The sequence below is a fragment of the Pocillopora damicornis genome, chromosome 13 (genome assembly GCF_964200805.1).
Source record: "Pocillopora damicornis chromosome 13, jaPocDami1.2, whole genome shotgun sequence".
Taxonomy (NCBI): domain Eukaryota; kingdom Metazoa; phylum Cnidaria; class Anthozoa; order Scleractinia; family Pocilloporidae; genus Pocillopora; species Pocillopora damicornis.
Window position 1 is genome coordinate 4,983,851 of NC_142682.1, and position 14,293 is coordinate 4,998,143.

General features: G+C 36.6%; 2 protein-coding genes across 5 annotated transcripts; both read right to left on the reverse strand.

Annotated features, from left to right (window-relative positions):
• Nucleotides 1–351: 351 nt before the first annotated feature.
• LOC149035094 (uncharacterized) lies at nucleotides 352–3,370 on the reverse strand. The gene is made up of 4 exons (XM_089192665.1): nucleotides 3,200–3,370; nucleotides 2,165–2,392; nucleotides 1,907–1,931; nucleotides 352–1,325 (listed from the first exon to the last, which is right to left on the reverse strand). Exons 1-4 carry the CDS (start codon nucleotides 3,261–3,263, stop codon nucleotides 938–940), a joined length of 705 nt encoding a protein of 234 aa, XP_089048791.1. The 5' UTR covers nucleotides 3,264–3,370; the 3' UTR covers nucleotides 352–937.
• A 1,758-nt stretch (nucleotides 3,371–5,128) lies between these two features.
• LOC149035095 (uncharacterized) lies at nucleotides 5,129–12,304 on the reverse strand. Of its 4 annotated transcripts, XR_016182603.1 has the most exons (10): nucleotides 12,166–12,304; nucleotides 11,065–11,227; nucleotides 10,425–10,570; nucleotides 9,927–10,100; nucleotides 9,237–9,367; nucleotides 8,682–8,864; nucleotides 7,980–8,010; nucleotides 6,486–6,583; nucleotides 6,094–6,157; nucleotides 5,129–5,552 (listed from the first exon to the last, which is right to left on the reverse strand). XR_016182603.1 is itself a non-coding variant. In XM_089192671.1 (8 exons), exons 5-8 carry the CDS (start codon nucleotides 9,268–9,270, stop codon nucleotides 6,499–6,501), a joined length of 333 nt encoding a protein of 110 aa, XP_089048797.1. In that variant the 5' UTR covers nucleotides 9,271–9,367; nucleotides 9,927–10,100; nucleotides 10,425–10,570; nucleotides 11,065–11,227; nucleotides 12,166–12,304; the 3' UTR covers nucleotides 6,348–6,498. The 4 variants fall into 4 exon arrangements, 1 of the variants encoding a protein (XP_089048797.1); XM_089192671.1 differs by lacking the exons at nucleotides 5,129–5,552; nucleotides 6,094–6,157 and having other exon boundaries at nucleotides 6,348–6,583; XR_016182604.1 differs by lacking the exons at nucleotides 9,927–10,100; nucleotides 10,425–10,570; nucleotides 11,065–11,227; nucleotides 12,166–12,304 and having other exon boundaries at nucleotides 9,237–9,402.
• Nucleotides 12,305–14,293: the final 1,989 nt, after the last annotated feature.

Here is a 14,293-nt window from a genome sequence, read left to right on the forward strand (position 1 = left end):
TAAGCCAACATTATTCAATACACATTAATTCGATCATTACCATCTACTATTTCCTTCTCAAAAAAAATAATTATGCTCATGCCATCCTTGTCCGTCGCTCTTGATAAATACTTGTTATAATCGGTCAAAACGCGTTCTACCCCGAGGTTTATCTCGCAATTCTCTTGATTCATGATCTAAAAAATTAATCGCCACTATCTAGAAAACAGCTAAACAATGAAACCAGACATTCGATCAAGAGCTCGTCCGTCATAAACTTTAGAATTCTCAACGATTCCTTTCACAATTTCTTACACTCGACAGTAACATACCGATGTGTTGAAATAGCACAACCACTGCAAGACAGGATAATAGTGTATTCATCTTTATTTAAGCCTTTGCATGATGGGGGGGGGGGGGGGGGGGGATTGTGGATTTGCAGAGACACATACCATCGACATTTTGTTTACTTCAGCTTTTTAGGACTAGCGATTATCATCTTAATTACGAAAAATCCACTCAACAAGCATTAACATAATCAGGAGCAGGTATTTGATTCACATATTCAATGTCACTGTGTCAAGGGGAGTGTACGTTTGGGAACCATCGTTTTCAGAGGTCTGCAAAATATTCAGTTTTATTTGTTACAAAAATCATGTTATAATCGACTTGATAGGCTTGGTAACACTGAAAACACGACTAATATCGTCAAATCAAATGAAAAAAAAATTGAACGAAACCATAAACGCTGCCAAGTGAAAATTAGACATTCGTTCAAATGCGTTTCTAGTGAAGGTTTTATAAGATACTGCGCTTAAATCGTATGCTTATTGCCTATTTCCAAATGAGACCCCTTTACCCGCCATTCCTGAAAAGAAGTGATGTTTAAAATAGATATAAAGGAAAGTAAGGACATAAACGGATGAATAAAATTTGATGAATAATAATGGTAAATAGATTAAACAATCAGACATAATATGGAAAAATTTTTTTTTGTCAAAAGACCACAGCCAAGGTGCGTCAGAGAGGCAATATATAAGCGCAGGGAAAGGGGCGATGCAGGGAGCAAACATCCAGAAGAACAGCTAAAAAGTTTAAATAAAGGAAGTAAGGCACATACTATAGTCCCTTTTTTCATAAAGCTCATATTGGGTAACTTCAAATTCGTTGTAAGTATAATTACCATCATCGACTCCGGTAACAGCTCGGTGTATACACCCTCCTGTTGGACAAGCTGTTCACTCTGGAGCCCCTCAATCCCGGTTCCATTGTCCGAAGCAAACTCTAGCCGGGCATCAACATTCAAAACATTCAATGGCAAGCTCTCTTGAAAATCACGCTGATTTCTGTATAATGAGAGCAAAAAAAATAAAAATAAAAAAAAAAAAATAAACAAACAAAAAGAAAAAAGTGAGAAGGTCCAGGTTCATCACTAATGACCTTTGAAAATGCAACTAGACTGACTGGCAACAGGAAGACAGACAAACTTTTGAAACATTTAACAACAAACAACGAGCAGCACCCCATATTTATTTGGCGGAGATTCATGAATAGCTATCTACTCAACTTGTTAGAAAACCTACGGAGTTCCAGAGCAGAGCCATTTAAAACATGATAATACTGTTCTCTCACAAACAGCTTGGGTTCCCTGTACTCTACTGACAGTCTATTGCCTTCGTGAAATCGCCAAATCTACTCTGGTATTAAATTAGTCCATCAAAAGCGAAAAATTAAAATTTTGTGCCACTGGTTATATCAACATTTGAATAAGATTTCCTCGTTCTTCTCCTTAAAACCTGTTTTAAGGAATTTTATTCCTTCCAATCATAAATTTTTATGTTTTGTTTAAGAGATACACTCGGCCTAAATTTACATGTGCACTTGGACTGAATAAATGTCGATTAAGAGTGACACAGAAGCAACTTACATTTTGACAGCTTTGTTTCTTGAAGCTAGTGGATAAAATCAAGTACCACCGTTAGTACCAAACAAAGGAATAAACAACTTTTGTTTCGATGAAATTTAGAGATCCTCGCAGCTAAGAACACTACTGAAACGAGTAGTTGTAAATAGGACCTGAAAAAAATTCAGGCCCGTACGGGATTTGAACCCATGACCTCTGCGATACCGGGCATCAACATTCAAAACATTCAATGGCAAGCTCTCTCGATAGTCAAAGATTTACCATTGATCCAAGTCCATCTACGCGTCACTGAATTTTTTTTCAAGCCGATAGACCATTCATCATATCGGTTGCCTGATTTATTTTGAATCTCATTTGTAATAAATTGCCATTCCTGCTCTGATTCCATGACTGCGAGTGTTTTATCGTTGGATTCACAGGAGTCCCTTGCGTTTGGCCAGAACGATTGTCTTTTATTGAAGGTATAACACGAACATAGCCTCTCTCCATCTAGAATAGCACAATTACATAGAAGTTAGACTAATAATTAGTAACAGAAAAGTGTTTGTCTATGCGTCTGTGAGAAAATGCACTGCTTACTGGGTTAACTGTTACGTGCAGAAAATCATTTTTGAGTTTTCTTAGAGACAATAAAAAAATTTAGATTTTCTAACTATCTCGAATCGTTCTAATTTACATGGTTTTCATTTCATCAAGCCAGCAGTGTAATATAATAAAAATAATGTGTAAGATAAAAGCCAGTACATTGAATAAATCCATTAATTTTCTCATGTAACACGCCCGGGTTGCGTTACATATTGCATGCCATGTGCAGTTACCGTGACGTCATCAGTCACGCGAGTCATGCTATATCTTACAATGGTTTTCAACTTTACGAAGATCGTGTACTGTCGCGATGTACATGAGACGTATAACTCCGTAGCGACAACTAAATGAAAGCTGTTCACAGTTCCAAATTCGAGAAAGTCGAACTTAAAGCAAACACGTTACAAAGGATCAAAATACATGGATCTATTTCCGTAATGGAAAAGCCTCTTCTTCCTTCTCAACCCAATCGACCATTGTTGTGCATTTTGAAGTGTGTTTAGGTTAACTGCGAGATAATTCTTCTTTAAAAACAATCAAAACATAATTTACCAATCATCTTTTATAAAAGCAAGTCATTTTGGTGATTAATTTCGAAATTTAAAGCGTTGAATGCGCAAGATATTAGATTTGATCCTTAAGTATCAATCACGTACGTAAATCAACAAAACTCGTGAAGTCAAGAATTATTTTCAATTCCATTTCACTTACCAGTTCTCGGTAGTAACAAATCAATTGCAAGCACGATCCATACATGTATGTTGACGAAATTCATCGTCCTAGGCCTACGTTCTGAACGAGAAAGTTTGAAACGCCACGAAAGAGAAATTTACACTCGCACGACCAATATTGACATATTTCCGGTCACACTAGGTGTGAATTAGGAGGAGGCAGCGGAAGTTTGACAAGAGATCACGTAAACATAGTTTAAAAGGAACTTGATTTCCACGGAGAACGAGAATTTGAAAAAGGGAAATTTTGAATGAGAAAAAAACGCAAATTTCTACGGCCAGCTTCTCTTTAGCTTTGGATCATTAGAGGAGAGGCGAAGTGTTCTGGTTTATTTTAAATAAGCAGGGTGTATTGCGTTGGATATTTTTGGAATGTTCTTGAAAAGCTTTGCCGACGGGATTGAGATCGTTAGGGTCCGGCAATCTGTAGGAAACTGAACGCCACAATTAAGGAAAAAAATTTAACGAAAGATTATTTTGTCCCTCTATTATTTTTGTATGAACTTATGTGTATATTGCCTGTGGTCTCCTGAATAGCTCGATAGATATTAGCAGCGGTAGGTTTTGCATTCATTTTTGAAGCGATCTGCTAATCGCCCTGCTAACACAGTTAGATCATTCAAATTTATATCTTTGTACTTTGATTCCTTAATTGAGAGTATTTACTTAATCGCTTTAATAAAAATCATAACGATGGAATGAAAACACGAAGACCGGAATCCATCAAGGGAATCTTTCTGCATGGATGTGTAATTACAACGATTCGCGTTTAAATTTAATAAACAAGGTCAAAAACACTTAGGTTATTTCAGTCATTTGTTAATTTATAGCGGAGCTCCCGTAGCCCCATAATTATACAAAATAGTAGTAACCCATCAAGCCGAAAAAAATTGGATGTACGACCGTACGACCGTTCGACCGACCTTACAAGGTGCTACTTTTAGCATGCGCGGCCAACTGTACCATGGGCACTATATCTTGTAATCAGTCCTCTACACGGACACGAAAAAGTTGCGAATGAAAATCCATTAATATTACCATGCACTTTATCCATAGTAGAAGCTTTAGTTTTGTTGAAGAGACGTGCGGGAAAAAAAAATGCGAGCTCCGCTTTTAGGCTTGCCTAAATCTATATATTATTTTTGTACACAGACTAAATCGTTCTTTTGGTCTGGATCCTGTAATAACCTACTATACGGGAACGTACCAACTCACAATGAGGAAATCGAAATCGTTGTCTAAATGTTATACGACACGACAATCAGGCAAATCAACCAGACTGAAAATTCGGCAGACGCAGAAACTATGAACTGTGTATAAGATTAATACAGAGCTGTTGCATTAGTTGAATGACTGAAAACTGTATGCTAAGATATTCATCTTTATCGTAGCGTTTTCCAAAACAAAGTGAAAAAACCTCAAACTAAAGTCCTACTGAATAATCACCAATTAACTACGTAATGCAGATGAAGTAAAATAACAATGACCTTAGGGCCTTTTTTTTTTTTAAATCCTGAAAAAAAACCTCGTAGCTCTCAAACATATGCGCGTGTACAGATACAGTTGCATCGCCTTGTTATACTTTTTTCTCTATCAATGATTATAGTGTTATTAACAATTTAATAGTTTTTTTAATTTTTTTTATTTATTTATTTATTTATTTTTCATTTTACGATGGACTAAGCATTTACTGTACAATGGAACCTAACTGGTAATTATTGTTTGTAATTATACGCTTGCAACATTTCATTTTGAAAACACACTTTAATGATAGTAAATTACGAAGTTATATAGCTATATTACTATTTAAAAAAAAAGCCTGAGTTGCTTTCTCCTTATTTTTATTATCATATTGTGATTGTTATAACAATTTTAATTATTATTACTATTTCTATTATTATTATTAATATTTTTTTGCTTTTTTTTGATGGTGGATCTGATGCAAGTTCCAAGCAATAATAACAGCTAGTTCCGCATCATCAGGAGGCGCAGCATGCGTGAACAGAAAAGATTGTTTAGACGACAAAATGGCATGATTTACAGTCCATTTACAATTAGTGGGTTTCTTAAACCACGATTTAATTTAACCCAACGGAAATTCTTGTTTTTCTTTTGTGGCCTTGCTCGGACAAGTACTATCATTACATCGTTTACTTCAGCTTTATAATCCTAAGTTAGCGCCAACCGCCTAACGAACAACTCACTCAAGCATCAACATACTTAGGAGTAGGTATCTGGTTCACATATTCAGGATTAGGTATTTGATTCACATATTCAACGACGCCGTCTTCCACTGTGGATGTGTAAGTGCGAGAACCCTCGCCATCTGGAGCCTGCAAATATCCAGTTTTATTTGTGAGAAAACTGATGGTTTTATCTACTTTACAGACAAGGTTTATCGACTCCAACTGCGCTCTCAATTCCTTTGAAAATTGCTGTTTGCTTGACTAAACTCTCCATTGTCAACAAACAAAACTAAACGAACGACTCCATAAACGCAACCCAGCGATAATAAGATCATGTCAAGAGTAAATATTATTTTCTCCTGATGGTGTAAAACATGTATGTAGTTAATTGATATTTCTATTCAGGTCTTTGTGAAATATTGTGCTTACCATCAAGCAATTAATTTACTACATCTTCTGATGATATAGACTCTTTGGCACAGATACGGCTAAAAGTTTAGACAAGTGGTTTTGAAACGTAAAGCCTATTTCCAAATGAAATCCTTCTACCTGGCAATAATGTGATTTTTCGCATATATAAAGGAATACATAGATAGATAGATAGCTGAGTAGTTTGAAAACACTCAAACTATCGCAATTTTTTCATTCCATTTTTATGTAATCTGATTAGGTAATTTAAATTTATTACCATCATTGGCTCTGGACACAGCGCTATATATACATCCTCCCGTTGGACAAACGGTTTACGGAGCCTAAATAAATAAAAAATTACTAATAAAAAAAAAACAAACAAACAAACAAACAAACAAAAAGGAAAGAGGAAGCAAATCTAGCTTAGCTATTGATTAATTTGAGGAACGATTTCAACCGGAATTTTAAGCAGGTACAAAGGTTTTTGAGCAGGGAGGAAAACCTGTGGATTCAATTGCTACCCATGAAATAAACTCCAACCAAAATCTAAGCGCTATCAAAATTTGGTTTACTCCAGCTTTATAATCCTGGATTAACGCTAAATTAGATTAATAAGATTAACCCTAAGTAGCTTTTGATACGTTTTCTGTTGGTGAAGCATTAACGTACTCATGAGCTGGTATTAAATTCTCATTTTCAATGTCTTTGGCCTCTCTTTTGGATTCATCAAGCGACGCGTATGTTCGTGAATCTTCCCCTTCAGGCGTCTGCGAAATAGACAGTTTTATTGGTAAGCAGAATTTCATTCAATTTTTTTTTGTTTTTCGAAATCACATTTGGATCACATTGGGTTGTTTTCGTTTCATTTTATGTATGATTACCATCATTGACTGAGGACCTAATGTGGCACATACACCCTCCCGTTGGACGAAAGGTTCATTTTGGAGCATCTCATTACTTGCTTCATTTCCCGCGGAAATACTGGGTTGGGCCGGCACAACCACTCAAATTAATCAACGGAAAACCGTCTTAAAAGTCGCGCTGATTTCTGTGTAGAGACAGGTTACGAATAAACATACAAAAAGGAAACAGGAAACAAAGTAGGCTAGCTATCAATGGCATTTGAGAATGAAAATACATTGACTGCTAACAGTCAGACAACCAAACAAAAGTTCAAAAAACAAAGCAGCGAACAGCTCGCTATATTCATCAGGCAATTAGGGATATATCAAATAGACTTGATAGAAAATGTAAGAGCAGCGTCGGTTTGACAATCTTTTGCTACGGCCTTTAGTGGCATTCGATCAGTTAAGAAATCCACAAATTTTCTCTTCTGTAAAATCTATGGGAATCATATTAGCGAAAACGCAGAGAGACGTTTTGTTTTCGAGATCATCGAATGCCGTGCTTAATGCAGAGTTCATATTTCCTCATTTTGTCTCATGCTCGTGGGTAAGGGAGGAAGCCTTGACCATCAACGAAAGTTATGGATTACATATCTCTTTGAATATCACTTTTGTTGGAAGTTACTCGGTCTAAATTTGTTTTCACAAGTGCCTTTGTTCCTAAATGATGTTTGGGCGACCAACTTCAAAGAAATCATGGGTTTTCACAAGAGGATCACGATTTCATAGTCTCAAATTGTCTCAAATTTTTATTGTAGAGCAGTAAATTAATGCTCTATACAATTTGAAAAAAATGGGCCACCTGACGATAGCCCTAATAACTCTTTATGGTTATAAAATAAAGTAACGCCTCCAAGCAATGAACTTTGAACTTAGATTCGACTCAAATTTAACGGGTTTCTTTTAAAGGTAAACTTCACTGTAACACGCGCATTCTTTAGGTTGGACGTGAAGCAAAAGTGGTTTGTGCGCTTAAGGTTTCGGATCAAGGTCTGGGTTTAAGCTTTGGAGAGATGCTTTGGACTGATTTTAACCACCCAGGAGACTAGATTGGTGCGATCACGTTTATCAGGGGAACCTAAGGGTGGAGGGGTAACCTTGCTGTGGACTGGCATTTTTTTAGGGAAGGAGGAAGTAGCCATAATCATAGCCTCAAGAGGATATGACTTTCAGCGCTAGCTCGAATGTTAGTTTTACCTGAAACCACTCAATAAGTACCAGTTGGAAAGCGCTTCAGAAAAAGGAAATAGATACTTACGATGATTCTTTCGACACTGTGCTTTCTGCACCTAAAAATATGTGCATTTAGGAAACATGACTCTAATTAACACTGCATATAAAACAGACTGGTTCGTTTTCTGCCACACTGTAAAGTGTGGCAAAAACAAAGTAGAATGTTTTTGTTATTTCGAAGATTTGTGTCTAAATAATGATCACCCGTAAACCTGTGGTTTCAATATTTTGCGAACGTCCTATATCACATATTCAGTGCTGCTTTTCAATACGGCAGCTCTTAAGAGCACGAAATCGGCAAAGAAAATAAAATTTGAGAAGCCAAAGGCAATTCATTGTAGTTAATGACTTTTAGGAAAAAGCTGAGCATCATGATTTCCATTCCCGAGGTATATAAGTACGTCAAATTTGAACTGTAGTGATATACGCCATTTATGGAAATAAAACGGCCTTTTACGTATAAGCCAAGGATCCAATCGAAAAATAATATGATTTGAAAACCAAGAAAAGGATATTTTTTCCAAAAAACGTTGTTTTGATTCCACTATAAGGTGTGGTTAATCTTCAGTTTTCTTTTCGCAGACCCAACGAATGTTGCTGAGTAAAAGAAAGCCAATAAATGGCTTCCATGAGTTAGCGATGTCTAAATAATCATATTATTGGAGCAATTTTCAGGTTAGAAAGCATAATAATACGTAATTTTTTACAAAAAATCGAACGTATTTACCTTTTCGTTGACGGTTCCTTCGTTTTAGCAATATAAGTGCAGTGAAAATGATCAACACTACGAAGAACACTGCTGCTGAGGAAGCGGCTATTATTACTACTGTGGGGAATGAACTGCTGTTGTCATCTGTGATTGCCATGGTTGGTATGAACACAGTTGTCGAAGATCCTGGATTAGAGGCGCCTGTATTTTCATATTTCAGATGACGTTAATCATGATATATCAAGAGATAAGAATACCTATTCTAAATAGTGCTCATGAATGATCAGACAAAATTATTTACCGACTGTCCAACCTTCAAGCGTCCAAAAGAACGAAAACAAGGAAGACCAATATCAAATGGAAAGAGGTCCCTTAAACTCTGCCACACACACAAAAAGAAAACAACATCAACAATGAGCAAAACAAAAAACAAAAAAAAAGCAAACTAACCATAAATCAAAACAAAACAGAAACAAACACACAAACAAACAAACAAAATTAGGCTAATCTAAGGAAGTTGCTCTTTTATATATTCCCAATCAATCAAAACTGTCAATCAATCAGCGATCTCACCTGATACAGCAGCGATATCCTGTTCGGTTGACATCTTCCCTTTTGGAGTAACAGTTTTGCGAAAGTTGTAGTTCCAGGAGGATTTGTGCTTCTTGGAACAGGATGGAGGAAACAGACTCCTTGACAATTGTCTGTTGAAAAAACATGACGATTTAGACTATAACTAGGTAGACATTTGTGGAGTGGCATTTCGACGTGAATGTATTATTTCTCAAACTTGCCCATAGCCAGCAACGAATCAATACTTTTTCTGCGGGGTTCCCAATAATTTATCTATTAACTTTTATCAAAGTGGCTGGTATTACGGGAACTGTTCCCCTGAAGATGACAAGCCTTCATACGAGGTGGTCGCAATGGGCAAAAAGGGCAAAATGAAAGAAGAGATTAGGGGTGGGAAAGGAAGGGAAAAAGTAGCTTATAGTTATTCAGATTCGTGAAGCTAAAATTGTTTCTTTTATCTGGTCTTGATCAATACGTGATTCTTTCTCACAAATCCATCTTCTTTGCACGTTTCCTTTAATGGCGCCAAAAGATCCTTTTATTCCAGTTGGAAATTCCTTATGAATCATCCGAAATAGTCATCCGGGTAAGGACTTGACCTCTCCCATTTGTCAATAGTAAGAGGTTCGTCATTGATCCGAGTCCAATTCTCTGTTGTTGAGTTGATCTCCAAAACAATAAACCATTCACCATATTTACTGCCTGCTCGGTTTTGAATCGCATTTTTGATAAATTCCCATTCCTGCTCTGTTTTCATCACCACAAGGTTTTTGTCGTGGTATTTACAGTTACCATTTGCTTGTGGCCACATAAAACCATTTAACTGTTTATTAAAGCTGTAACACGAACAAAGCCTTTCTCCATCTGCCAAGAAACAAAAAAACAAAGCAAATCGCAAAGATGTCGTTCTAAGTTTTATCAATAATCAACAACAGGAGGGGGCAAGGGGAGTCTGTGAGCATGGATTACAGATTGAACTTTCATAAGCTCGCCCTTCATAAACTTTAGAATTTTCAAAGATTCCTTTCACAATTTCTTCCTCTCGACATACAGATGTGATGAAATAGCACAACCACTGAAAGACAAGATAATAATTTATTCATCTTTATTTAAGACCTTGCAAGATGAAGGGGGGGGGGAATTGTGGCTTTGCAGAGACACATACCATCGACATTTTGTTTACCTCACCTTTTTACGAATCTTAATTACGAACAATCTATTGAGCAAGCATTAACATTCTCAGGAGCAGTTATTTGGTTCACATATTCAATGTCGCTGTCTTCTGTTGATTTCACAAGGGAAGTGTACGTTCGGGAACCATCGTTCTCAGAGGTCTGCAAAATATTCAGTTTTATTTGTTACAAAAATCATGTTATAATCGACTTAGTGGGCTTGGTAACGCTGGAAAACACGACTAAAATCGTGAAATCAAATGAAAAAAAAACTGAACGAAACCATAACCGCTGTATTGCCTATTTCCAAATGAGACCCCTCAAGCGCCATTCCTAAAAAGGTCTTAATCAAACAAGTGATGTTTAAAATAGATGTAAGGGAAAGTAAGGAGATAAACGGATGAATAAAATTTGATGAATAATAATGGTAAATGGATAAAACAATCAAACTTGTATAATATGGAAAATTTTTCTGTTAAAAGACCACAGTCAAGGTGTGTCAGAGTAGTAATATATAAGCGCAAGGAAAGGGACAATGTAGAGAGCAAACATCTAGAGGAACGGCTAAAAAGTTTAAAGAAAGGAAGTAAGGCACATACTATAGTCTCTTCTTTTATAAGGCCCTTATTGGGTAACTTTGCTGTAAGTATAATTACCATCATTGACTCCGGAATCAGCTCGGTGTATATGCCCTCCTGTTGAACACGCGGTTTACCATGGAACCTTTCAATCCCGGTTCCATTTTCCGATGCAAACTCTAGCCGGGCATCAAAATTAAAAACATTCAATGGCAAGCTCTCTTGAAAGTCACGCTGATTTCTGTGTAATAAGAGCAAAAAAATAAACAAATGAATAAACAAACAAAAATAAAAAAAGTAATAAGGTCCAGGTTCATTATTAATGAGCTTTGAAAATGCAATTAGACTGACTGGCAACGGGAAGACAAACAAACTTTTGAAACTTTAAACAACAAACAATGAGCAGTACCCCATATTTATTTGGCGAAGATTCATGAACAAGATATCTACTCCATTTGTTAGAAAACCTACGGAGTTCCAGAGCAGAGCCATTTAAAGCAATATAATAATGTTCTCACATAGGCGCTTGGGTGCCTTGTGCTCTGATGATAGTCGATTACCTTCGTGAAATTGCTAAATCTACTCTGGTATGAAATCGATAGGAATGACGATTTCTGATGGGCATGACAAGTCTGGTTTCAGCCTATCAAAGATGCTAATTAAATTTTGTGCTACTGGTTATATCAACATTTGAAAAAGATTTCCTCGTTCTTCTCCTTAAAAACTGTTTTTTATTATTATTATTTTTTTAATTTCTGAATTTATTGTAATCATTCCACAAATACTTATATGGTCTCTTTTTCGAGCATTTCCGCTTCCAAGTAAGTAAATATGGGAATAGTGCAAATCGTTTAGGCTCTTGCCCACTGGCTTTTAGGCAACTTCATCTGCATTAGCTTTCTGGCTTTTGTCATTTTTCAAAGCATTGAACCATCGGTCTCTACATTTCTGAGTAAGTGTTCTTCCTTCCCAAATGGGCCGAAAACTCTTTGTTGTACTCCGAAAACAAACCAAGTGAATACTGTGCCAATGTTCTAGAGGCAATGTATTCCTTCCGAATCATAAACATTTATGTATTATTTAAGAGATACAGTCGGCCTAAATTTACATGTGCAATAGACTGAATAAATGTCGAATAAGAGTGACACAGAAGCAACTTACATTTACTTGCTCACTTACATTTTGACAGCTTTGTTTCTTGAGGCTTGAGGATAAAATCAAGTACCACCGTTAGCAGCAAAAACAGAAGTAAATAACTTCTGTTTCTTCAAAAGGTTTCAATTTAGGTTTTTGGGGGAAAAAATGACGTCAGACTTCCCGCGATTTGTCGGTTCATCCGGTTGGTATTTTAGTGGAACACATACATGTACTTGGTACCTCGGTTAACAAATTAAAACCTTGACAGCCAAGAGGTAGTCGCGGAGCTTATTGGTGATGTGACCAACTATTTCCTTTGAGCACGTCATTTAAGACGGTTATTTTACTCAGATTTGCCGTAGCGTAATTTTTATGATTCTTTAAGTATGACTTTTCCAGAACCAGTCGGTCTTACAGGGCAGCATGGTAATTGAAGTCCAGGACACTTTAGACTTAGAGAGCGTAAACTATTTCTTCGCCACAAATCGGTTTGTACTTGATTGTTTTATTTTATTTTATTTTTATTATATATTTATAATCATTGTTGTCAATTTTTTTTTCACCTTTATTCGCTACTTTTACTTACATTTAGCTTCCTTGCCAGTTTCATTCATATATATCTTTAGAATTGTGGTTGAATCAATATTATATGATATGGAAATCAAACCTACCCCTAAATTTCCCTGACGATAGAGATGGCTACACGTCACGTTGAATTTAATGGACAATGCAAATAAAATCCAAGTACATATTTCTTGTTGTTTTTTTTCGCAGCAGTATCAAAACCACGGCGAGGATGATCATCACTGTAAACAAAAATGCTGCTAAAATAGCAATTGCCAAATAAAGGAATAAGTAGTTGGGATTTTTCAAAAAATCGGCCTAAACCAGTGAATAGTTTTCCATTCACTTCCTGTTGTCTTTTGAACGCACCAATATCATTAACTACTGAAAGTGATATTCTACTTAAATAAAGGAAAATATTTCCTAACTTTGGAAAAGTGACAGATTTTTCAAATCATGCCTTTATGGGGAACACAAAAGTCATGGCCATGAATTTAATTCTAAACATTACAACCCAGTCCATGGACTACCTCGATGCACTCTTCAAATTGACGACCCAATAACGGACCAACCCTTTGACTCGTTTGTCATTTCGCCAACCACAACAAATCCCCACGAAACTAGGGCGACTATTTTAAACATTTAGGGCCAGTTATTTATGTGATGTCTAACCATAACCACGGTTTTACGGAAGTTTTTGGGCCAAGGGAATCTATGTAAGAGGCCTGATTTAATAAAATAAATGTCCTGCCACTCTTAGCTTTCTGCCCTCTTGACATTGTCCACAAAAATAAATGTCTCGATAAAGGTTCGGCTAAATTTTGATGGCTTAGAACGCAGTTTTTGTTAAACAATGGATAAACTTTGTTAAATAGCCGGCCATTAAAGTCCTTCCTGCGTAAAATAGCTCGTAGTCATGCGTATGATTTTCACCAACCAATCAGAATATCTGACTCGCTAAGACGTAGACTTCCGCCGTTTCGTGTACGCCCACAACACCGAACACCGCCCGCTCTGGAACGAAGTAAAGTTCATTGATCGTGATCCCTATTTCTAAGCATGCAGGGTAAAAGGGGCAATTCATATAAGAATTCACCCTAACAACATTAACGGAGACTATGGAAATGAAATTCCACACGACTCGATGCCGAAGATCACAAAAAAACAACGGCAGGAGAGCCGTGCGGCAGCGGACCACTTAGGGACACTGATCCGGAAGATGCACCAATCACAGTCGTGGAATTACATCTAGTTACAGCTCAGCACAACAGCATTATAGGTTAGCGTGCTCAGTCGTCTGAAGAAGACTAGTAGTATGCAGTGGAAACACGTTAGAGGTGTGAGACAAACGATATCATTAATTTTCTCTTTTGAAGTGATATTTAACACGATAAAGAACCACAACCTATTTTACGACATAAACAAGACTCAATGTGATTACAAGCGTGACTGAGTTAAAGCTCGAAGCAGAAGCAATACGCTTTAACATTGAAGTGGACACAAGTATTAAATGAAATAAAGTACTGAAACTTGGTACACTGTAGAAACTATTTATTGCCATTTCCCGTGCTGAATCAAAGTTGATGTTTGACCTTTAACGAGAAAA

Coding starts and splice junctions, on each gene's coding strand:
- LOC149035095 (XM_089192671.1), bottom strand. CDS start 9,270: ATGTCAACCGAACAGGATATCGCTGCTGTATCAG. Junction 8,865..9,236: donor GGATATCGCTGCTGTATCAG/GTGAGATCGCTG, acceptor ATGAAAATACAG/GCGCCTCTAATCCAGGATCT. Junction 8,011..8,681: donor AAGGAACCGTCAACGAAAAG/GTAAATACGTTC, acceptor ACATATTTTTAG/GTGCAGAAAGCACAGTGTCG.
- LOC149035094 (XM_089192665.1), bottom strand. CDS start 3,263: ATGAATTTCGTCAACATACATGTATGGATCGTGCTTGCAATTGATTTG. Junction 1,932..2,164: donor TAGATGGACTTGGATCAATG/GTAAATCTTTGA, acceptor TTTATCCACTAG/CTTCAAGAAACAAAGCTGTC. Junction 1,326..1,906: donor AGAAACAAAGCTGTCAAAAT/GTAAGTTGCTTC, acceptor CTCATTATACAG/AAATCAGCGTGATTTTCAAG.